Here is a 23,347-nt window from a genome sequence, read left to right as displayed (position 1 = left end):
ACATAAATTGTACAATGTAATGAAATATCCACTTACCTGCGCCTTTTAATTATACTAACAAAGTACAATGGATAGCTTTGAAATAAAGTTGTGAAGTCAAAGCGTAGAATTCTGAGTGCACAAATATATCTGCTGAAGCCAAGCATTAATTTCCAATATAATACAATGGAAATGATGCACACAGGAAGGGGAAAAACTACTTTTACACCACCTGTAGAAAGCTATAGTTTAATGACATTTTAAGGACACAATCTGACTTCCTCTAGTTTTTACCTAACTGACAAATCAGAAAAAAATGATTTACAGTATAAAACATAAGAGTAACGTATACTGACTGACTGGAACGAAAAATCAAAGCCAGTCGAACACCAGAACATTGAATGTCACACAACAAAATATGACTGGGTGAAACTGGTTTACATAAAAAGTAAACTGGATTTGGACCATCCCTTTGGAGATTAAAATTTGTCTGAGAAAATGTATGTTATGCTGTGCATTCACTTAAACAGATTTGAACCGCTATAAAATGAGCATTTTATTTTAAAGATCTAACATAATTCGGGGTTACTGATTTAGACAACATAATTGAAACCAAGTGTCTGGATGGATTAAACAGATTACTGCCAACCCTCCTTAACCAAATGTGTTGGATTAAGGGAGTGAACGTTCACAGAAGTCTATCTTTGGAAAATATGGGACATGTAGCAGAGCAATCAAAAACAGGATGCTGCATTCAACACAGTAGTAGTTATGCGTGTTGAATGTGTAAAATCATTTTTTCTATTTGTGTAGAGTGGCTGCTGCTCGGAGGAAAGCCACCGAAAATGCAACTACGTGAAACGAATAGGGGACGACCTATATTTTGATGCGGAAGGCAGTGGCCTGCGAGCCGGGGGGCTCGGTGGTGGTAGAAGACTGCGCGGTGGATTTAAACAGAGCTTTCAGGATTGTCTGAGGGTCCACTTCAGCGGTGGGCTGAGAAGTTCGCTGGCTTGCGGGACGTGACAAGGAGGGAGGAAGACCATCTTTCTTGGCTCCACTGCTAGCACCTGGGGTGTCGCTGAGCCTCCTGGAAGAGCAAGGCCGGAAACGTAACTTTAAATTGTCCAACACTAACTAAGAAACAAAGAGAAAACTACTGTTATAAAAATTTAATCAAACATGATCCACAATTGTTGACTTACAAGAGAATGGGCTGATCGGAAGTGATGACATTTCCCTGGATGTGAATGTTACACTTCATGGGCTGACCTGCATTTCAACAACAAAAACGGTTCTTATTGCATTTCCGCAATTGTGCACACCGAAATGATCTAACAGGCATTCTTAGGTTTACATTTGAAATATAAAAAAAAAAAAAAAACGATCAAACAATTGTCCCCAGGTTTGTTTTTAAAGAGTATGCTATTGAATACTTACCATCCAGGCAGCGGTTATTGTACTTTCTGTACGCGCTTACGGCATCATCTTTGCGAACAAATACCACTTCGGCTACGCCCACCTTCACCAGGCGTGCTCGTTTCAAGGCACCACACACGCAAAACAGCTCCTGTGAACAAATAGAAGGCCAAAGTACACAACAAGTCTCAGCAGGAAGAAGAGTGCTTAAAATGGTTCTTGAATATTAACCATGACCGTGCGTTTCTCATGAACCCTTCCGGTTGCCATTGACGATGTTAGACGGCTTTTAAAAACTAGCCAATGAGTTAAAGACCCACCGAATTTTCCACACTATATGGCGCACCTTCTTTGAATGGCCATTCTTAAAATGTCAAACGTAAGGCGCACCAGTTTATATCAGTCGATATTGATAACAACATCAGAGACTTCACTTGGATCTTTAAGTGGGTAGGCTCGGTGTGGTCCTGCATCTCATAATCATTTATTTTGGCTTTGCTATAGTCCTTTCACTTTCATGCTCTGTATGCTGCTCTACTGCTAACTCTGGTAATTGATTAGCTGTTCCTCACCATCTTCTTTGTGTACTGAACGTTGGTCTGCAGCTAGCGGACACGTCGAACCAGAGTCCCCGTTCGTTGTGGTGTTCGGGTGGTGTAATTGCAGTTTATATTTAAAGAATGTTTTTATTACTATCATTGACAAAAATTAAGTGACAATATTTACCGTTGTCGTTTTATTGCCTAGGTCTAATTTTACCAGTTATTTTTTTGAAACGGTTGTTTTGAAGGTGCATGTATATCTGATTTATATATGAATTTTGCATCTGTGATTAGGAGACATATTCCAAGCTTTCCATAATTCCATGCAGCCTTTTCTCCTTGCGGATGAATATCCAAACTGTGCCACTGGAGCAAAGACAGTTGACTCCAACCAATGGTCCCTCTAATTTTTTTGTTTGTCTGAGCAGAAAGACAACCTCCCTGAGCACACGGAGTACCGGTGTGAGCAACATCATCATTGCTCGCTATGGGCACACACCAGTATCACACCTGTCATAAGCAGGTGTATGTCTACTACACATAAATTATTTAGTAATAATAAAATGTAATGATTAATATCTATGAATGGCCGGCCCGGCGGATGAGTGGTTCGCGCGTCGGCCTCACAGCTAAAACTAAATAAAAAATGGGGATTTTATTTTGTGCGCTCCATATGATTTGCTGTGCACAGAGAAGACGAGAGTAGTGCGCAATTGTGCAGGCGCGCAGCTTAGAGGGAACATTGACTCCAACCAAAACAAATCTGGTGCTAGTTCATCTCTACGATTTACTCACCACTATGTCTTCCTCAGTGACACGGGGATGCAAGTTATTCACGGTTATTTTTGTTCCTTCCAAAGGGCTGAAAACAGGCTAAATGAAGAGGGGAAAAATGTAATTTGTAGAGCAAAAGCATTGCAATACTGGTACCAAACCTGCATATTTAACGGTGTTTAATTGCTATCTGTAAATGAAACCATAACCCAAAACGGGAGAACCCAGATGTTGCTATCTAAAGTATTCCGAGCTGTAAAGTCGTTTACCTGAGGGGCAGGAGTCGCTGTGCTAGGTTGAACTGAGCTCTGCTGTAAACTCCTAGAAATAGGCTTCAATGCTGTGGCTGGAGGTCGAGGGGATGCTGTGCTAGCGGTGGGGCGGGTGGGGGCAATGGGAACCGGTGGCCGAGGGGCTGAGTAGGTATCATTTTTAACAACCTTGGTAATTGGCGTTGACATGGCAAATTGGGAGCTTACTAGACCATCCTGTTCAACGATCAAAACAGACAAGTATGCAGTAACAGTAAAAAAAACCATATCGGTTTCGATGAGACAAGCTCTTACCCGTGACTGCAGCAAATTGTTTGAAGTAGTGATTTTGATTTGTTTACTTGGGGGGCAATCATGATCATTCGAGACAGGCTGCGGGAAGCAAAGTCAAGTATTTTTTAAGCATAACAAAGAGATAAAATATAAGAACTGCCATTGAAAATGGTTTAAGACTATAAGTAGAATTACATGAACATCCCAAGACAAAATGTCTTACCTGTGAGTGAAGACGCATTCCCCCTAAAACCCCAACTGGGCGTTGCTGTTAATAAAAAATAGGTGTACATTTACATTTACAAGTTTTCTTGTAAAAGCACAGTTTTACATTAAGCCTTTACGCCTCACCTGGATGGTCTTGGTTATTTTTAGAGGCAACAGAGTGGACCCCTGAGTTTGCGGGCCACTATTCAAGCTCCTCTTAAGACTCAGCCTATCACGAGCATCTGTCACTCTCTTGTTAAGATGGCCCATTGTGCCATCTCTCCCACTAAGTCCTTGTAAGGCTGGGGCAAACAGCCTCGCATTGATGCCAGCAAAATTGTTGTTAGCTTGGACCTTAAACTGTGGCACAAGTGTGTGGCTCTGCAGTTGGTGTGTCATTGCTGATTTTTGAGTGGTCTGGACAGGCACAGCGAACACATTCTGCTGCTGTTTACGCGAGTTTATCATCTGACGAGCGTCTTGGACTCCTCCTGCTGCAGCTGCTCCACCCCTTCCACGGATTTTGAAACGAGCATCTTTCAGAACCAACTTTTCTCTGGCATCTTTCAAAGGAAAACCTGACAAGAGACCCAATACAAAGATGTCAATATCAAGAGCAAGACCCACAGAAAAACCCTTGCCATAGTAGTCAGTTTGACAGCAAAATTTATGACAAATGAATATATAACACTCAGTTTTATTAACTAGCTGGGACATCACTAAGAAAAACTTTTACCTGTTCCACCTCCAAGTCGTTGCCGAACATCATTCATGCCAATTCTTTGACGGGCATCAAAAGTCTTTCCAACCCCTCCAGCGCCTCGTCCAAACATAGTTCTGTTGTAAATGATATAACATTGAGTCAGGTAATTTAGCAACAGAATGCCCCTGGTGCAGGATGTATTTAAAGAAGAAAAAAACTGCGTTTGCAACTGTCTTGTTCCGGATGTCCAATATACATTTTTTTTGTATTACATTCTTGTTGCAGCCAAAGGTTACTAAAAACAACAACTGATCACGGTCATGAGTCCGAAAATGCACAAGATCAGTCTACCCCCCCCCCCCTTAAAAAAGATTATGATAACCAATTGCGTTATGACATTTTTTCACACAAGTAAATCCTTGCTCAACTGGCTGATGGCAGGCTATTTTATATTTGGATCAAATTTTATGTAGCTAGGACAAAGATTACACTATTCATTGATTTAGCCATGAGAAATCAAACATTTTTCTCAGATTCAAATATAGAAAACGTGATGAAGTACTGCTATTCTTGAATTCTGTAATGTGTGGGACATATGTGAAGATTAATTTACCCTCTGCGTGTTCAGAAATGTGTGTGCCATACCGTAGAAGCCAAACTTCAAGATTAGTCAAAAATGTTAATTTTGTTAGTATCTATTCACTTTTAATTTTCAAAACAATCAGTCTAACGCATCTATTTCATAATTATAAATGGTCATAAGCAAGCTGTTGCATTGGCCTAATAGCCCATTGTATTACAAACAGAATATGTACATGCTAAGTTTAGCGAGGCAATCTAGCGTGATATATTAGCCAGTCTGCTAAAACACTCATACAAAGCACAAGGAAACATACTTGGTCGTATTATCAAAATCATTTGTGCGTTTAAATAAACATTAGTGCCAATATATATCATGTTCTCAACCAAATGCTATCTAATTGTTAAAAAACGAAATAAAAGCACAGTTCGATTGGGAATGGCCTAACATCGCGCTAATGCTAAGCGGCATTTCGTAGCCGAAAAACACCCACAGTGAGGTCTTAATAAGTAAGATCGCCATGAGGAAGCGGCTATCAAACACGCATTTTGCTCAGTTTTAAGTTTCTAAAGTGGTAACAACTAAAAGATCGTGCGGCAATTGAGCAGACGTTTTACCGTTTTGGCGGTACCATAACGTTTATTCCGCGCTGTCGTATCACTTCATCCAAAGACACGTCCGCCATCTTGCATATCTGCATTGAACTGCGCATGCTTGTTAGCCAATGTTACGGACGCCCTGTGGGTTCATAAAGTATTTCACATTGAAGGCATATTGTTTTAAACATATGATGACGTTAACGTAATGTTTGTCAATTAACGCAAATTAATATTTAATTAAATGAGTATTATTTTATCAGCAAACATTATAACCGTTTAATCTCAAATAGGTCATGTAAGGTAGGCCATTGCTATTAACATATATGTCTGAGGGCGTTAGTACCTGGCGGCCATCTTGGGTCATAAAACTTTTCTGGGGGGATCCATTACAATGAATTATTTAAACTGTTTTGTTACGCTGTTGTTATAATAAGTACCATTAATTGTATTTTATTTAGTATTCCACTTATTTACTATATCCTTAACGTTCATGACAAAAGCAGTTTAAAAACTGACCATTCTCGAGCCATTCCGAATGACTACAACTACATTCACTACACGACACAAAATGGCAAACAAGCGACGTCGCACGCCCCTGTCGTCTCACAGCACACACATCAGATATCTAACCAGAAATCCCAGCGATGTCTACATGACGCCGCTTCCTCTGATCGGCTCCTGTTTCCCATGAGCCTTTGCGCACTTCTCAAATATAAACATATTTTAAAGTTATTTCAGCAGAAACATTTCATTCATAATAATGTAAAAACAAATAAATCTTAATTACACGTCAATATAGTGCAATAAACCAACTTTACTTTACCTAAAAACCTTGACTAAACTAGTACACCAACGTTTTATATACAAAAGTTCTTCACTTGATAAGTTTATGCCTTAAACTGATGAGTAAGGAAAATAACGACGCGGGGTGACGCCCGTGTCCTCGTAAATTCTGCGAGAAGAATTTTTGAAAGGGGAAAGGTCCGCCCACTGGAGTGACTTGCTTACTTCGCGAGATGCCCTGAGGGACTTGGATCTTCCCTTACCCTTAAATTGTGAAGACTTAAAAAGTGATCTAATACATAAGAACTAAGAATACCAACTGCTGCTTGATGAAATATCACCAGCAGATATTGAGGGCCACTTCACCGATACGCCAGCAGGGGGTAGCATTCGTTCATTCTAAACATGCCCGACTGTTAAAGGACCTCCATGAAGGTGGATTAAAAACTCCAACTCCCATAATGCAGCTGGGCCTACACAGAGACAAGAAAGGGTCCCTATCCCCATGCTCCATCATTAAGCAGCAGATCCGCTCCAAAAAGAAATGGCAGCAGCCTTGTCCCGTGCCCTCAAACTACCCGGTAAGATGGCATCAACTTTAAAGACGTTTAGCGTCATATAAGAGGAACATAATTGCTGAAAAACGTGTGGTTATCTATTGCATCAGGCATGCAAATCGGTCTTTGTGACGTGTCGCTTATGTGACTGATGAGCACGTCTTTTACATCAGAACACCCAGAAATTGAAAAACACAATTTTCTGTTTTCAAAGGACTTTCAAAATGTCCCGTGCATGTACGTTTGCTGCTTGTTTAGCATGCTGCTAAGCTAGACCTTATCCTCACACTGAGGAGAGCATCATCTGTTACCTTCAAGTGTAATAACGATGTTTATAATATTAATCATCAGTCATTGACGTCATTTATGCGACGGTTCAAGAAGAATGATTATGCAATTGAGTGGAGACCCCCTAAATAACGAAGCTTATGATGCGGTAGGGTGCAGGAGTTGTTAGCATATTCGCCCCATGGTTCCCCGATTGCAGATTCGGAAATAGATAAATAAGATAATAGATAAAAAATAATACACGTTGTGAAATGTGCATGTCTGTGATTGCATAGTAACAGGATCTCGTACACAACACCGTTTTTGACATTTTTAGTGTCAACGTAATTTTGGGGAATACAATTATTTAAATGAAATGGAATGCGTCTATTGTTAGTTTGTTTTGTAAGCGCATCGCCAATTTGTTTTCTTTGACTGGAAAATGGAATTGAATGCTTTTATTGTCATTATACAAGTATAATCATAAGTCATAAATAAATAAGTAGTCAAAACATAAGTAGGGAAGTGCACAAATGACAACAACAAATGAACAAACAGATAAATAATCAATAAGTAATTCATTTGGTGAATCGTTTCATCCTCACTAGGGTCGCGGGGGGTGCTGGAGCCTATCCCAGCTGACTTCGGGCCATAGACGGGGAGAACCCTGAATTGGTTGTCAGCCAATCGCAGGGCACAAGCAGACGGACGACCATTCACACTCACACCCATACTTAGGGGGAATTTAGAGCGTCCAATCAGCCTACCATGCATGTCTTTGGAATGTGGGAGGAAAGCGGAGTACCCAGAGGAAACCCACACAGGACCTGGGAGAACATGCAAACTCCACACAGGTGGACCGACCTAGATTTGAACCCAGGACCCCAGAGCTGTGGGGCCTCCTTGCAATAAGTAATAAAAAAAATAAAGTAACAACAAATAATAAATAAACCATATGTCAACATAATAAATAAGTAGTATTTAACATAGATAATTAGTCAACATGAAATAAGTGGTCATATCAATATAGTGATTAGAGTGGATAGCATCATTCTGAGGGTATATTAGTTAGTAACTGTGTCATGCAAATGAATATTTCTGGAAATGAAAAACTTACCCTGTGATTGGCTGGCAGCCCGCTTCCTCCCAAAAGTTGGCTGGGATAAGAAAAACGTATAATGAATGAATGAGAACTTAACCTGATGAAGACCTGGCGACCACTTTGAGTCGTTTGGCCACAATATTAACACTGATATTGACAAATTGTTCACACTGTTAAAAAAATCTGAAATTCAAGTTACAATTGGATGACATTTTTGTGTCTGTTTAGTGAAAAAGGGCTCCGAGCTGGGGGAGTACGACCCCCTCACCCAAGCCGACAGCGAGGACGAAAGCGAAGAAGATGACCTCGTGCTCAACTACCCCCGAAACGGTCTGGGCCGGGATACGTTCCACGGCGGCGGTTCCGCAAAACTGAGGGGACCTCGTTCCGGCCGACTCGTGACGGCCGGAGACGACGCGCAGGAGGATGAGGACGATTGGCGAGAGCGGCTTGCTGACAAATCGCAGCCGGACAGAGACGAGGTGAAAAGAGGGCGCTATTGGAGCCCATCGAGGGAAGACAGGGATCAGCTGGGGGGATGTGAACTGAGGGTTCATGGGACTGATGAGGAAGAGAAGAGGATGAGGAGGAAGAATGCTATGCGGGCGTCCTTTTTTCTGCTGCCTCTAGTCTGCGCTATGCTTCTCGTGCTGCTTTGTGCCTTCCTTATTCCCTGTCAGAAGGGGGCGCTAGCAAAGAGGCCACAATGGGAGCGAGCACTCGGTGATGCAGGAGGTAACAAAACAATAGGAACAGTATGTCTGTACATTTATACTGCGTAACTTTGACGTTAAGATATCTGATCATCAATATTTCACGGTTTTAGATAAGGATGTCCCGATCGTTTATTTTTGCAAGTAAATCCGAGTCGCCTGATTTGGAGAATCGGCCTATCCGATACCCAGGAAATGTATTAATTAATGTAGGGAAAAAGTACTAAAGTCGTACCTCTACTTCAGAAATTAATTGATTCCAGAACTTTTTTTTGTAAGTTGAAAATTTTGTAAGTAGATCAGTACTTTATATGTAAATACTCTCATTTGTTCCAGGCTCCCCACAAAACTACCAACTAAACCTTTAAAAATAAAAAAAAAAGGTTTTGTAACCTGAACATTTCGTACCTAGAGGCATTTGTAAGTAGAGGTATGACTATGTTTTCTCGAGCGATCGCAAAATTCTTATTCTATAAAAGTGTAATTTAAACAAAGCAAAAAAAAAAAAATTGTGCCGCAACAATATAAGGTTGTAAACATTTTTTTAAATAATATATTTTACATAAATAACCTTATGTAGGGAATAGCTTTGGTTACTCAATGCTATAGTTTTGGCTATTTTAGTTTTGGTCAGACATTTAGTTTTATTGTTTTATTGTCAATATAGTCTGTATATCTCTAAATTTTTGCATGATACTTATAGATCATTTAGCTACCTTAACTACCATAGCAAAAAAACTATACAAAAAAAAAAAAAAAAAAAAAACGGGTATTTTTTATCCTCTGAAAAAAAATGCAGTTTGGCATGATTTCCGATAATGTCTGGTTTTAGATATTTGTTCAAATCTTTGAGAAGCTTGACGATCCGAAACACCTGAAAAATGGGCTGTTAATCATCATTATTGAACTCGAAAACAGTAGTTGGCTGCTGTTTTAAAATGATTTTGTTTCTTAGTTTTCATATGAAGTTTCATTTTGATGCTAAAACCACAGCAAATTGCAACCTGAATACCAAACAATGTTACCTTACTTCTTCTCTGATAGCTCTAAAAATGGCTGTTGTATTGATTTTTTTTCCCTTCCACTTAGGTGTAACTCCACCTGCACTGGCATTATGGGATGTCAATGGCGATTCGGTGGACGACGTGCTTCTCAGTGTGGCCGAGTTGACCAATGACACGCATCCAACACAAGGAAGCAAAAGTAAAGTGAAACCCGACCCCTTTTGATGTCTTCACGCGGACATGTCCTTTCTGCTCTTTTAACCTTTCCTGACTACCTTCCAGTTTACAGCGCTGTGGTCCTGTGTGGCGCTACTGGGCAGCTGCTATGGAGGAAAGTCACGTGGGAACCAGTCATGTACATCCAGTGCGGCTTGCAGATTAGCGCCAAGCCACAACCTGTGTGTCTTCTCATTGGGAAGTCTACCATCATGGCTATTAATGGCACCACAGGTGACATGATGGCTGTCTTTGTCACAGTTGTTTCACTGCCACGACTTTGGTTCATGTTTAAAGAATTCTCTTTTGACTTGACAGGGGAGCATTTGTGGTCAGTGCTGTTGAAAAACATTGAATCCCAGGCAGTGTTACTTCCAGATCTCCAGGGGGACTCAATCCCAGATCTGCTGATAGCTACCCTGCCTGCCGATGAGGTGCAACCACTTTCCATATCCACGATACCACGAGTCATACTAAGGCAGGGAGAGTCAAATATAAAGACCGCCAGGCAATCCAATCCAGCCGGCAGGCTTGTTCTATCTGTCTCGCGCCATCAGTGGCAGCAAAAGTGTAAATACCTGACCTAAAAATGCCCCAATGCCTTAACTGATTGTGACATTACTACTGTAATCACTCCTCAAACATCTTTGAACGAATCCTTCATGTATTTATACCAAAAAAAGGCGATTTTAAATATGATAATTATTGCAAACGACTTTTCTTCTATGGCCGTTGAACTCGGTACACGGTCTTTTGGTCGCCGATCTTTTGGTCACCGGTCTTTTGGTCGCCCGGAAGGTTATTGATAATTACCATTTAAATCATTGCTCAAATTCCCTAAATACAAACTGCGAATTACTATTTAGTCATACTTAATGCCATAGTAATTATTAGGCTAAAGAAAAGCTCAAAATTTCCGGGACTTTTATTGTTTTTTGTTGGAGAACTTGTTAAGACCCTGACTGACGTAGCTTCTTAAAGGGACAACGTATGTACATACAAACTCTTATACACTCACATGTCAGTGAAACTGCTCATGGCCATTGTTGGCTTTTATTGATGCATAGACCGTGTTGTTTTACCTTGTTTTGTCGCCGGTCTTTTGGTCGCCCGTTGTCGCGGTCCGGGCGACCAAAAGACCGGCGACCAAAAGACCGGCGACCAAAAGACCGGCGACTAATCGACCGCACACTGGTTGAACTCCTCTAGCTTTAAAACAACATATTTTTTTCCGTTGCCTAACATAGCATGGAAACAGGACATTTTTAGCAAATGAAAGCTAATTATTTTTTTGCAAAGCTACTATCAAATAGACATAAGTGACTTTCTACTGTTGTGTTCACATTCAGTCTCTGGACCTGTCACTGACTTTAATTTCTGGGCAAACCGGAGCCAAACTCGGACACTCGGTGTCCTTCAACCTCACTGGACAAGGGAAACTGATTGGTCCTCTTTTGTACGAGACGCAAATGGGGGCACCCTACATTCTGTTTGGTTTAGGTAAACAAAGAATCTTAAATGATATATTCCAAGATTGCTGATTGTATAATGACCTATTCAACATGAACATGTCTGATTTCCCAGGTAACGTCGTGGCTATCTCACTCCGGGATATCTTCATCCGTGCAACGAGTAAGCTACCAATGACTACCGCCCTAAGACGGAAGGATCCTGGATGGGAAGGAATGAAGAAAACAAATTCCTCCTCCTTGATACAGATTGTCAGGTTAGCCTTAGCAACCAAACTCAGTATGACTAAGCTAAGAAATTGTCTATTGCCGTCAAAGGCAGTTAACAAGGCGGATATATCAGCTATGCTTCATCAAAAATTAAATTACAGTAATCCCTCGAATATCGCGGTTTCAACTTTTGCGGCTTCACTACATCGTGGAATTTTTTCTGGGGTGAATAGATTTTTTGTTTTAAGTTCATGAAAATCTGAAAATCCACACTGAAACTCGTACTAGGACTCAGCACTTAAGGGGGGGAAAAGGTAGTTATAATAGGGGTGATCGTACTTTGCCATTTTTCGTTTTTATCGTAGCCATGTCTGGTCTACATTAACTACGATATTCGAGGGATCACTGCACTATCATTTTGTGTCTCTAATTAGGCATAGTGCTATAATATATGGACAGATAGTAAACAGTCTCCTTAATTTATCTTAGGCAGACAAAAAAAGCAATGCAATCTCATTGTTATCTTTTTCTTGTTTTTTTTTGTAGAGGATCTGAGCGTGTAGACTTTTTGCTACCCCTAGTGGCTGGTTTTGGTACCAACCATAACAACCTGGATATAGCATCCCACCTGAATTCCAGTAAAAGGAATTTGGTTTTGGTGTACGGCTTCAGCAAGATCTCTTTGCTCAGACAGAGGGATGTACACAAAGAGTGGACCTTTAACTCCGCCCCCATACGCTGGTATCCAACAGTATTGTTCAATAAAACTAGAATAGAAAATACCGAATTTTAAGTCTAAATTTGTGTTGTCTCTTTTCTTTTGCGTTTGTGTGTCAAAGCCTACCAACGCCTGGACACTTTAATGATGACGGAATCCTGGATCTTTTCTTTCAGCACTCGGCAAACGGCATTATGAAGGTAAGGCATTTAATGCTTGTAATGGCCAGTGATTATTTTTGTTTATTTAGTTTGAAATGAAAAAAAGAAAAATGAAATGAAAAATATGAACACCTGGTGTCCACATATCTGGACGTTGCATTTTAGGTAATGTAGGACGAAATATAAACATTTGGTATACAAGATGTTACTGTGACCCAAAATGTGATTGCACAAATTTGGATGCCAGGTCTCAATTAAAATTGGTAGTTGATTATTTGTTAATATAACATCCTGAATTCGTGGCCAGGCAATCGTAGATTAACATATTACATTTTTTTTTTTTTACTAATATTTACGTTTAACACATTAGATGACACTGATGGTCGTCAATTCCATTTTACCTAGAATATGTCTATTTTTAGTTATCTAAAAATTATATCAATTAATTTTATATTTTATTCTTATCATAAAGTTTTCTCTATTTTGTATTATTTTCATTAATAAATGTGTATATTTACAAAATGGTAATAAAACACCATTAAGAATAATGCTCTTAAGTTAGATTTTTTTTATACATTAATAAAATTTTAATAAAAACTACAATAACATCAAAATGAGTCAAAAAATAAATACACAGGGTGCCCAAAAACATTGTAAAGTTTTTAGTATTTGTATTTTTTTTTCATTTACAGTATTTAACTCATTGCCTGAAACTGACAATGCTAGATAAGGAATTTCCAAATGGATTGGATGCCTAGCGCCACCAGTGGCAGCCAATAAGAGCTGTTCGTATAGCACGTGTCAAAGTGGCGGCCCGGGGGCCAAATCTGGCCCACTGTATCATTTTGTGTGGCCCGGGAAAGTAAATCATGAGTGCCGACTTTCTGTTTTAGGATCAAATTAAAATGAAGAGTATAGATGTATATTAAATTTCCTGATTTTCCCCCTTTTAAATCAATAATTGTAATTTTTAATCATTTTTTTCTGTTTTTAGTTCAAAAATAATTTTGTAAAATCTAAAAATATATATAAAAAAGCTAAAATAAACATTGTTTTAGATCTATACAAAAAACCCTGAATATTCAGGGATTTTAATCCAGTTCTTTTAATCCATTTAAAAAAAAATCTATATATTATATCTAAAATGGTCCGGCCCACGTGAAATCAAGTTGACGTTAAAGTGGTCCGCGAACCAACCCGAGTCTGACACCCTTGGCTTAAGTGGAAAGATTAACCACTGATTCAAATTCTCTATCAGCAATTACATTAAAATGTACACACACTATTGTTTTAAGGCTGCATGTTTATCATATCTCTTTCCTAACTCAGGCGCAGGTAATAGATGGTGCAAATGGCCATCTCCTCTGGACAGCTAAGTTTGCGTGCCCTCACCTTGTTTTGGAAACGGCCGCCGTGTCCACTTCGACTGGTCTGTCGGCTTTTGTTTTCTGGGCCAGTGAGCCAATGGGAGAACAGAAGAATATCACCAAGGCAACGGTGAGTCTGCCAAGAGATGAATCTTTCTGAGGCAAAAAAACATGATGCACAGATGGATAGAGAATTAACTTCATGCACACAATTGATCACACTAGCACATTACACTCAGATCATAAATAGCATTTAGCAATTGAAAACTATCCTTAAAAAAGCCAAATTTATTGCGAATAAAATGCATTCTTTAAAACCCACAGGTGGCTCCAGGTGTTGCAGCGGCAGAACCAGTCATCAGAAAGTTATTCTTGTTGCACCCCGCGTACCCCACAATCCTTCTGGAATTGGCCAGTACAACTGATACTTCAGTCGCGGCTGCAGGTACAAGTCAGAATCGTTTGCTCGGTCCCTACTGTCATTGCAACACAGCATTTACCGTATTTTCTGGGCTATAACTCCCTGGGACTACAGTAATCCCTCAAATATCGCGGTTAATGTAGACCAGACATGGCCGCCATAATCGAAAAATCGCCAAGTACTATCACTCCTATTGTAAGTTTTTATTTTTTCCTTCATTGCGGAGTCCTAGCAGCAAGAGTAAGATTAAAAAATATATTTTGTTTCCATTTGAAATGAAAAACATGATTAAAATATATTTTCAATTACTAAAAAAAAAGCTCAAATAAACATTGCTTTAGATCTATAAAAACGGACTATTTAGGGCTTTTGATCCAGTTCTTTTAATCCAATTTAAAAATTATCTAAATATTAGATCTAAAATGGTCTGGCCCACATGAAATGGAGTTGACGTTAATGCGGCCCGCGAAGTTTGACACCCCTGCGCTAAGTAGTGAATTCGCGATAATTGAGGGTTTACTGAAATACTCAAGTGGGACCGACATGTTATTTTCTTTCCTCTCTGAGCACCGAAAGCCTGTTTTTTAGGCTATTGTTATCACAAAAAAAACTGTAATATTACATTAAACAGGCTGTTAGCCTGTTTTTCTCCATTTAACTATTTTTACTTTAAAGTGTGTTTGGTCTTGGTTTCTGATCAAATAAAAAATTGTCCTCCCTAAAATGCGACTTATACTCCAACGCGACATATATAGTATTTTTTTCCCTCTTCATTTTGTATTATTTGGCTGGTACGACTTCTAGTCCGATATATACGGTACTTGATTGTGTGCTCTTACGCATCTTTTTTTCTACCAGTGAGTTATGAGGAGCGCCAGAAAGACGCAACATATATCACCGTATCCTCCAGGCCGACACCCGACTCGGCCCCCGGTGCTCGCATAGTGAAAAGCATGAGGCTCCGTGCGGCCATCGCTAAAGGACAAGTAGTTCCATTGAGCCAAAGTAACAAAACTGGGACAGATCTAAAACCGGACCTGTTCGAGCTGAACAAGTTTTACAGACACCTTTTTTTCAAACAACAGGTGAGGAACTCCAAATCTTTTCATCATAAATAAATCAATGTTTAGAATGAATTTGAGTATTTTTATGGTGGATCATTAAATATAATCATTCATTCAATCGTTTTTCGTGTGTGAAAAAAATCGGAGATTGTATTTTTAGTCCATATCTCCCATTCCCTTTTTTTAATCTATGCATGTTTATGATGAACATGCACAATATTGCCATACAATAAGCATAATACTCGTTGGTATTAAATGGGTTTATTTTTTATTTTTTTAGTAACTTGCTGCTTTTCTATCATGCTGCATCTCAAGAAAAGGTACGACTGGATGACATTGCACTACGGAAGGCTTCATTTGAAGCGGTTTACATTTCATCAGTCTTAATGGGTATTCATTTCTGTTAATTATATGTGAAATGAGTTTCTTTTTTTTTATCCTGGTGTTATTTATATTATGTATTCTAATATTATCCTTGATCTAAAATGAATTTAAGGATGTTTGACATTTTATTGAATGATTTATTTCATTTATCAGTGCACTTTTAATGAAAGGAGGGGTAAAATTTGCAATTGTTATGTTACTTCATAATTATGAATCTTCCATGGGCAGTGTTGTACAGTATATGATCAAATGACCATGAATCACTTGTATAGTCTCTTCAAATTATAATTTACTGTGACAAAGTGTTGTGCTGTACAGTATTTATTGAGTTGATGTATTATCTGTTAGATTTGTGTTAAGGTGTTTTTTCCCACTTGGCTGCTCTTGAGTAGGTGTACGGTGCAACTTCCTGTATAACAACTAATAATAAAAAAATAATAATTTCTACTTCAAACAAATAGGGTTGCCAGTCACTTGTTAACATGACTAAGTAAACAGCGGGAATTGTAGTAGTCATAAAATTGGTTTTGAAAAGAAATCTAATTTTGTGGGGAAACAATGTACAGTGGTACCTCTACATACGAGCAGCTCTACCTACGAGATGCTCGAGATACGAGGAAAATTGAGCAAATTATTATCTCTAGAAACGAGAAAAATCTCGAGATGCGAGACATGAGAGGCTGTTTATCATTGTAGCGCACCGTCTTTTTTGCCGCATCTCTTTCGTGTATAACATATCTACGAGCACTGGGCGGAGCTTGCTTGTTGTCATGGATGATATCGTGTCACTTGGAAATTCCTTGGGGCTGGAGGTTAACAAGGCAGATGTGAATGTTCTAATCGCCGAGCACCTGGAAGAACTGATGAGACAGGATTTAATCGAGCTCCAGGAAAGAGAACATTTGGAGGTGTTGCCGTAACTCAGTAGCGAGGAGTAGGTGGACGAGGGGAGCCGCCTGGCTACAAAGGATATCAAAGACATGCCAGCGAAGTAGCAAGTTTTCTGATTTTGTAGAAAAGAGGCACCCTGACAAGCGGTGGCGCGTTATCGTATTGTGAGGACATTTGTGCGCGTCATTTTCGAAATATTTTGAAGGGAAGGCAAAAACAAACAACTCTTGATGAGTTCGTTTTAAAAACTACCGCTGCACGTCTGGGTGGAGTCAACCCGGAGAACAAAAAAAATCAAACAAAATTAGAATTCAGTTTTGAGTAAAGTTACATTAAACGTATGTTTGAGTGTGTCTGTATATATGAATCCAAGTTAATTTCAATTTGTTTGTTCGGTTACGAGTGCGTTGCCGTGGATAAAGCCCCCCGCCCCCTGCTTCTATTTCCGTCTGTGTACCCTCCGCGAAATCCGTCTAATTTTAGTTCTATTAAACACATTTTATTACTATTAAACCACTAGTTATGTGTTACTTTGTTAATAGATGGCGAATTAGAAGAAATAAAACATTTTTCCAATCCAATATCCTGTTTTTGGTGTTTTTTCAGAGGGTTGGAACGAATTAATTTGTTTTTAGTTGATTTCAATGGGAAACGTTCGTTCGAGTTACAAACTCAATCCCGGAACGAATTAAGATCGTATGTAGAGGTACCACTGTACATATTAATCTGGGGGGGGAATAAATTGGGAAATAATGACGGTGCTTCTTTATCGGCGCTGGGTTGCGCTGTTGGCAAACCACATCGACAACGTGATTGTTCCGCATTACTACCGCGCTGCTTTCAGCATGGCGTCGGCACTTGGTCGTCTTGGGTTGGTTTCAGCTCGCAGAAAAGTCCTCACTTCATCGGCAAACACCGCAACAACGCGCCGTACAGTCGTGTTTTCTTCTTCTGGGGCCATTCTGGCCCAACCCGAAAAGGTGAGTGCTCCTACAAGGCTGGTGAAAGCACATGGTGCGCTTCATCTCTAGGTATACCGACGTTGACTTACCGAGTTGTTTCCGTGATGGGCTGCGGGACTCCGGGGAGCAGACCCCCTTCGGCATTTGGCGGATTGCGGCTGTAGTGGTGCCCTTCTTGTACTTGGGGACTCGAATCAGCAAGAACTTTGCGGAGCTTCTGGAGGAACACGATATTTTTTACCCAGAGGTCGACGACGACGACGACGATTGATTCAAACAATCAAGAGACATTATTGGCTCCAGGTAGTTGCTGCGTTTACTGACATCCCGTAAATATGAACACTAGGTTTTAGCCAAGGGCCGCAGGGGGTCCTGGTCTTTGTTCCAACCGATCCAGTGCTGACATTTTAACCAATCAGGTGTCTTCTAAAAATAAGGAGCACCTGACTTTAAGTAACTGATTACACTTGCCAAAGGTATCCTCTTGTTGAGTTGGAATGAAAACCTGCACCCACTGCGGCCCTTTGAGAACCGGTTTGACACCTCTTTACACAGATGCAAAAAGTTTTTTAAAACGATCATTGTTGTTTGAATGGCAACAGGTAAATAAGTTTTATTTTCCGCCACCTAGTGGAAGAGCACTAATTCTGCCTGCCACTGTATACTAAACATTAGTGGCAAAGAAAGATTAACAAATGTGTATTATTTGTACTCAAAATTCTTGCTGTCTGTTTAACCAGAGCCATTTGATGTGTAAATGTGTTCTTTTTCTTGCAGATATGATTTTTATATTTGCTGAGATGAGTCAGAGCTTTTCCAGCATGCCTTCACCCTTGTCAGATTTGTTCATTATTGTTTTTGAAAAAGCCCTCTTGCACTGTTGTATTTGCATGCAATAAAGGTTTTTGATGAAGTGAGAATATAAGTAATGGCTCATTGGCTGACATTCATCATTTTGACAGAGAGCTAATGAACATAAATTCATGTCTACATATGTGGATGGCACTTTTTCCAGTTTTTCATTAAAATAATAGGGAGTAAAACAATCCTCACCGCAATGTAGCAAGTTGTAAACATCTCTATTATCCCAACACTGTTAAAATAATGTATAATAAATGCTTATAGATAACTATAACAACACAAATGCTCACATTGCTAATTCATTCATGACCATTGACGGAAATAGACGTCCAATTCATTTTAACTGGAACAATGAACCAAATAATTGGTTTTTAGTACCATTGAAGATGATTCCACAGTTCTAGATAAAAAGTTGACAGCATAGTAGGTAAAATTAAGTTTTAAATCCTGTGTAGATTTGTTGTTCCTGCACCTGTGTGGGTTTTCTTCTAGTATTTCAGCCCTGCCATTTCAAAAAAAATGCACTATGATTAATGGCTCCTTAAAAAATCCTGATAAACTCTTTTTTTGACAGACTGACACCTTCACAAGAATGTATGTTAAGTGTGTATTTACAGTAAAAGGGATCATCTGTCACTGAGGCAACAAAAAAGGGGGGTCTAAGGTAGGCAGAGGTTCAGGGCTCATGACCCTGGTAGAATTTGGACAGGAAGTCAGTGGCACGCGGTTCCTCACTCTCATGGAAGTATCGCATAATGTGTGTCTTCTGTTTCCATACGTGGATAGTCTCCTGGAGTTCCATTTTCCCCTGCAAATGACATTAAATGCACATAAGTACAAAGAACATCATAACGTGTAGCCCAAGGATGCTCAAATTTTCTTCCCTCAAGATCTACTTTTCACGGAGCCCCCGTCCTATCCCAGGGTGCCAAATTGAAGCATATAACTGCAACACATGTTTGAAGTGTCCAAGATCAATGTATCGCTCAACAAGCAACTGTCACAACTCATTTTTAGGTGAGGCTGTCGGCTGCGCATGTAAGAAGTTGGACAAAGAGCCTGATTGTCTTATTAAAAGAAACAGAGATTGTTTTTTTTAAAGATAAAAGTTTTGCATGTCTTGTGATGTGAATCTTGCAGACACTGGGTCAAATCTTACTTTCATGTGATCTACCATTAGTGCCTTGCCAACCGACTGGTGGATCATGATTGACATATTGAGCACCCCTGGTGTAGCCATTGAAATATGGTCAAAATGTTACCTTAATGACTAACATGTCAACCATACGAGGGTCAGTGACATGTTTGTTTTTGTCAAACATCTCCCTCACTTTTTCTCGACCCTGTTGTGATGTGATATCCAGCTGAAATATCGCCACTGTGGGAACACAAGAAGAAATTGATCATACACAACAGCAGAGTTATTTGAGACTGAATACAGGAAATAGGTGAAATATGAAAGGGTCAAATATGATGAGAATAAACCTGGCAGACTATGGAAATATAATGTTAAATGTATAGGGGAGGAAAAATAGTTTGCTGCATTTACAAAGTACATTGTTATTGCCAGCTCTTGCGTACTAAATACTACCCGATGAAGCATATGCTACTGGAATATTTAGGGTAAAAAAACAAGTTAATTCTGTCATTACATACAGATGACAGCTAGCTTCACTCGCTAACTGCTAGTTGGTCAGTATGCTAGAGACGCGACCTTGACAACAAATGTCTTGACACCCAACAGTGTAAGACCGACATACCCGTGTTAGGGACTTCTCGGTACCATGCTCGATAAAGTTCACGGACTCTGCGTTTGGCTTCGTCCAAATCCCTGCTAAAAATGGGCTTGACAACTTTGGCCGCAGTTCGGGTCGCAGCAGTGGACGCCATGATTGCTGCCGTCCCGATTTCCGGTGATGCTTCTTCAATGGTGTTCTAATAGTGGCGCCATCTACAGGACAAACGATAAATCTTTATCAATACATACGCCATTTAATTCAATTGGGAGGACTGTTAGGATATCCAATTTAATCATTTGTAGGGCAAATGTTTAATTAAAAATACTTACATGGAAATTGTTATCATATTTTATGATAAATTATTGCACTTATATATTGCTTATATGGTATTTAATTAATTGCCTGGTATTGAAAATGATAGCCAAGCAATCAATTTAAAATGGTAAACCAAGTTTCTGTACAAAACAGATTAGACATTTAACATTGTCAATGGCAGCTGATGAGGTTAAAAACCATATTTTCATTTGGACAGGTCAAAAGTAAACGTACACCTAATACTGACAGGTAGAAAAGCGCTTCTCTTATTTTATTGATTGTAAAATGTTTATAATTTACAAAATGGAAAAATACTGTATATTACATATTTCTTCCCCCAAAAAGTTATGTAATTTTATCACAATATATTTTGTCAACACTGTATTTTTCAACAAATTGGCTCATAAAAGCAACAGCTGTTCATTGTTTTAGGCTTAAATGAGTAGAATGCATAGGGAGAAAAGTGAGGGCTTTAAGGGGTAACAAACAATTAGTATTTTTTTTCCAAATAAAAGTTAATAATTGGATTTGGGTGGAGAATATTCCAGTATCTTTGATAATCATCCTAGAAAAAAGGACCATTTTTATTACTTTGTTTTATTCCCAATTCTTTTCAGTATCTTCACAAATTAACAAAAGGCTCAGCTTTCCTTTTTATAAGAATAGAACACCAGGATTTCTTTTCAAAAGCATATTATTGAAATCTGCAGAACATAAAAAAAGTGAAATGACAGTAGCTCTGTGTCATTCTGTGGCCTCAAGTCAAATGAGACACAAAATGGTCCATCCTTTGTAAAGGCTTATCAAGAATAATCGTAAATACCTAAAACTATAACAATAAAGGTTGACAAATATTCCAGTTTTAAGACAAAACGCAGGCTCACACACACTTTAACTGGCTAAAGGCAGAAGCTTCAATAAGAATTGAATAGTGCAGTCTTTATATCACACGTGATCCAGTGTAACGAAGGCAGTTTGCAGCTAGTCCATGCTGCTTGATTGGCGGAATGTTTGAAACAAAAGACACTGTCGTAGTCCCACCTCAAACTATTTTCTCTTTTTTTTTCTTCTACTTTTTCTGTTCATTCGGTCACATTGAAGAAGACGCACCTGAAAAGCAGCAAACAGACCGATAACGGTTGCATGATTTGAAAACCGGGTCATTCCGGAATTGGGTGACGTGTTCTGCTCCGGTGTAAACATCACCCAGAAGGTTTGTGTGTGTTTTTTTTAATTATTTTTTTTTTTTTAAGAAAAAGTATACTGAAAACGGCAAACCTTTGACTAAGGATGTTAAGCAGATACTCAATGGTCCATGCTGTTACCCAGCCTTTGACCCTCCTGCAGTGCAGCCATGGCCAGCCTCAAGTGCTCCTTTAGACTCTGGATCTCCCGCTCGCTCCGACCCTTAATCCCACTCAGTTCCTCGTTGACCTCTGCGTATCTCTCACCAGCTAGGCGCTTCTCCTAGTATCAATGCCAGCCAAAAAAAAATACAGTCAATGTCACAATGTCCACCTGAGATCAAAGCAATATTAACCTGATCAAGTGAAGCACAGTACAGTGGTACCTCGACATACGATCTTAATCCGTTCCGAGACTGAGATCATATGTCGAGCTTTTTGTAACTCGAGGGAACGTTTCCTATTGAAATGATTTAAAAACAAATTAATTCATTGCAGCCCTCTGAAAAAACACCAAAAACAGGATATTGGATTGGAAAAAATGTTTTATTTCTTCTAATTCGCCATCTATTAACAAAGTGACACATAACTAGTGGTTTAATAGTAATAAAATGTGTTTAATAAAACTAAAATTGGGTTCTCCAGGGGACTTTCTACGACAACGCATTCTTAACCGAACAAACAAATTTAAATTAACTTGGATTAATATATACAGACACACTTAAACATACTTTTAATGTAACTTTACACAAAACTGAATTATAATTTTGTTTTTAGCTTTTTTTTTTATTGATTGTGGGTAATGAAGTTTTATTCTGAGAAAGCGTGCCATTGCCTATGGGTGTTGTGTGCACATGTATACTTCATTACCCAGAAAGCCCTCTTTTTGCCCGCGCATGCACGTTGCGCGTTTCCTGTTCGAAAATCGTCTGAATAAATCGTTCAGTCCTCGTAGATATAGTAGTTATACACGAAAGAGATGCGGCAAAAAAGACAGTCCGCTACAATGATAAACAGCCTCTCATGTCATGGCCACCTGGCTTGGTCACATCTCGAAATTTTGATTGTATCGCGAGCGAATTATTCGATCGAAATTTTCGATCGAAATTTTCGTCGTGGCGGAATACATTGACACCTTTGCCTTGGTTATACCACAACAAAAGTGTCTTTCGTAAGTTAAGGTCATTTAAGTTAAATTTTAAGTTTATGTTATGTATAGTGTCACTAAATCCATTTTGACTGGCAAGGATGAAATAAAGAAATGAACAAACGATCCCAGCCAATCGGGATTGGATGTCTAGCGCCGCCAAAGTGTCTAAAGAGTAAACAGTAAATACGTTCCCCATTTAATTTTGTTTTGTTATGTAAAGTCCTCCCAAATTGAAATGAATTGGAGGTCAAACACAGTTTTTTATTTAAAAAAGATAGTATTGCAAGCAATGAGTTTAATACAATGGGGAAAAAAGGAAATATTTCGGGTTATTAAGGGCCATAACTAGAGTGTATATCTGTCTGGATGTATTTAAATAGTAAATGTATTTTATACTATATTTGAAAAAAATCTTTATTGTTAATAAGGGCCAAAGCTAGAGTGCTGTCTACATTTATATA

The 23,347-nt window shown here is 39.1% G+C and overlaps 5 protein-coding genes and 1 non-coding gene across 7 annotated transcripts in view; 3 read left to right on the top strand and 3 right to left on the bottom strand.

Annotated features, from left to right (window-relative positions):
• Positions 1-214: 214 nt before the first annotated feature.
• Positions 215-17,911, bottom strand: poldip3 (polymerase (DNA-directed), delta interacting protein 3). 2 transcript variants are annotated; one of them, XM_077618802.1, is made up of 12 exons: positions 17,727-17,911; positions 13,941-14,071; positions 8,073-8,112; positions 4,203-4,303; positions 3,611-4,044; positions 3,483-3,527; positions 3,281-3,358; positions 2,984-3,202; positions 2,736-2,813; positions 1,420-1,549; positions 1,185-1,251; positions 215-1,069 (listed from the first exon to the last, which is right to left on the bottom strand). In XM_077618802.1, exons 4-12 carry the CDS (start codon positions 4,297-4,299, stop codon positions 856-858), a joined length of 1,362 nt encoding a protein of 453 aa, XP_077474928.1. In that variant the 5' UTR covers positions 4,300-4,303; positions 8,073-8,112; positions 13,941-14,071; positions 17,727-17,911; the 3' UTR covers positions 215-855. The 2 variants fall into 2 exon arrangements, with proteins under 2 accessions (XP_077474928.1, XP_077474927.1); XM_077618801.1 differs by lacking the exons at positions 8,073-8,112; positions 13,941-14,071; positions 17,727-17,911 and adding an exon at positions 5,367-5,493.
• LOC144089176 (U12 minor spliceosomal RNA) lies at positions 6,238-6,391 on the top strand. The gene has a single exon (XR_013305028.1). It is a non-coding gene; the product is annotated as a U12 minor spliceosomal RNA (small nuclear RNA).
• Positions 6,255-16,311, top strand: fam234b (family with sequence similarity 234 member B). Its single transcript, XM_077618800.1, has 13 exons — positions 6,255-6,712; positions 8,286-8,792; positions 9,860-9,973; positions 10,057-10,224; positions 10,309-10,424; positions 11,340-11,490; positions 11,575-11,716; positions 12,216-12,410; positions 12,509-12,587; positions 13,878-14,045; positions 14,240-14,360; positions 15,195-15,421; positions 15,681-16,311. The coding sequence occupies exons 1-13, from the start codon at positions 6,676-6,678 to the stop codon at positions 15,681-15,683; spliced, it is 2,028 nt and encodes a 675-aa protein (XP_077474926.1). The 5' UTR covers positions 6,255-6,675; the 3' UTR covers positions 15,684-16,311.
• On the top strand, positions 17,419-18,578 carry smdt1a (single-pass membrane protein with aspartate-rich tail 1a). The gene is made up of 3 exons (XM_077618804.1): positions 17,419-17,655; positions 17,768-17,940; positions 18,415-18,578. Exons 1-2 carry the CDS (start codon positions 17,428-17,430, stop codon positions 17,906-17,908), a joined length of 369 nt encoding a protein of 122 aa, XP_077474930.1. The 5' UTR covers positions 17,419-17,427; the 3' UTR covers positions 17,909-17,940; positions 18,415-18,578.
• A 513-nt stretch (positions 18,579-19,091) lies between these two features.
• On the bottom strand, positions 19,092-20,444 carry ndufa6 (NADH:ubiquinone oxidoreductase subunit A6). The gene is made up of 3 exons (XM_077618803.1): positions 20,259-20,444; positions 19,761-19,876; positions 19,092-19,306 (listed from the first exon to the last, which is right to left on the bottom strand). The coding sequence occupies exons 1-3, from the start codon at positions 20,386-20,388 to the stop codon at positions 19,175-19,177; spliced, it is 378 nt and encodes a 125-aa protein (XP_077474929.1). The 5' UTR covers positions 20,389-20,444; the 3' UTR covers positions 19,092-19,174.
• Positions 20,445-20,792: 348 nt separating this feature from the next.
• The window catches only part of triobpb (TRIO and F-actin binding protein b), a 12,198-nt gene continuing 9,643 nt past the window's right edge, over positions 20,793-23,347 (bottom strand). The window contains exons 12-13 of the mRNA XM_077618333.1: positions 21,831-22,019; positions 20,793-21,662 (exon numbers count right to left, since the gene is read on the bottom strand). Of these exons, the coding sequence (XP_077474459.1) occupies positions 21,858-22,019 (162 nt within the window). The 3' untranslated portion in view covers positions 20,793-21,662; positions 21,831-21,857. The remainder of the gene's footprint in view (positions 21,663-21,830; positions 22,020-23,347) is intronic.

Source organism: Stigmatopora argus, chromosome 14, assembly GCF_051989625.1.
Source record: "Stigmatopora argus isolate UIUO_Sarg chromosome 14, RoL_Sarg_1.0, whole genome shotgun sequence".
In the NCBI taxonomy this organism is placed as follows: Eukaryota; Metazoa; Chordata; class Actinopteri; order Syngnathiformes; family Syngnathidae; genus Stigmatopora; species Stigmatopora argus.
This window is presented reverse-complemented; position numbering and strand designations above follow the sequence as displayed.

Bases quoted from the DNA above. Each gene is read 5' to 3' on its own strand.
- poldip3 (XM_077618801.1), bottom strand. From the start codon at position 5,461: ATGCGCAGTTCAATGCAGATATGCAAGATGGCGGACGTGTCTTTGGAT. The intron at 3,528-3,610 runs GTGAGGCGTAAA...TTTTATTAACAG, and splicing joins AAATAACCAAGACCATCCAG to CAACGCCCAGTTGGGGTTTT. The intron at 2,814-2,983 runs GTAAACGACTTT...CTCTTCATTTAG, and splicing joins CAGCGACTCCTGCCCCTCAG to CCTGTTTTCAGCCCTTTGGA.
- ndufa6 (XM_077618803.1), bottom strand. From the start codon at position 20,388: ATGGCGTCCACTGCTGCGACCCGAACTGCGGCCAAAGTTGTCAAGCCC. The intron at 19,877-20,258 runs GTATGTCGGTCT...GTGTTCCCACAG, and splicing joins CCGAGAAGTCCCTAACACGG to TGGCGATATTTCAGCTGGAT. The intron at 19,307-19,760 runs GTAACATTTTGA...TGTCATTTGCAG, and splicing joins TTGACATGTTAGTCATTAAG to GGGAAAATGGAACTCCAGGA.
- fam234b (XM_077618800.1), top strand. From the start codon at position 6,676: ATGGCAGCAGCCTTGTCCCGTGCCCTCAAACTACCCG. The intron at 12,411-12,508 runs GTATCCAACAGT...TGTGTGTCAAAG, and splicing joins AACTCCGCCCCCATACGCTG to CCTACCAACGCCTGGACACT. The intron at 14,046-14,239 runs GTGAGTCTGCCA...TAAAACCCACAG, and splicing joins AGAATATCACCAAGGCAACG to GTGGCTCCAGGTGTTGCAGC.
- smdt1a (XM_077618804.1), top strand. From the start codon at position 17,428: ATGACGGTGCTTCTTTATCGGCGCTGGGTTGCGCTGTTGGCAAACCAC. The intron at 17,656-17,767 runs GTGAGTGCTCCT...TCCGGGGAGCAG, and splicing joins TTCTGGCCCAACCCGAAAAG to ACCCCCTTCGGCATTTGGCG.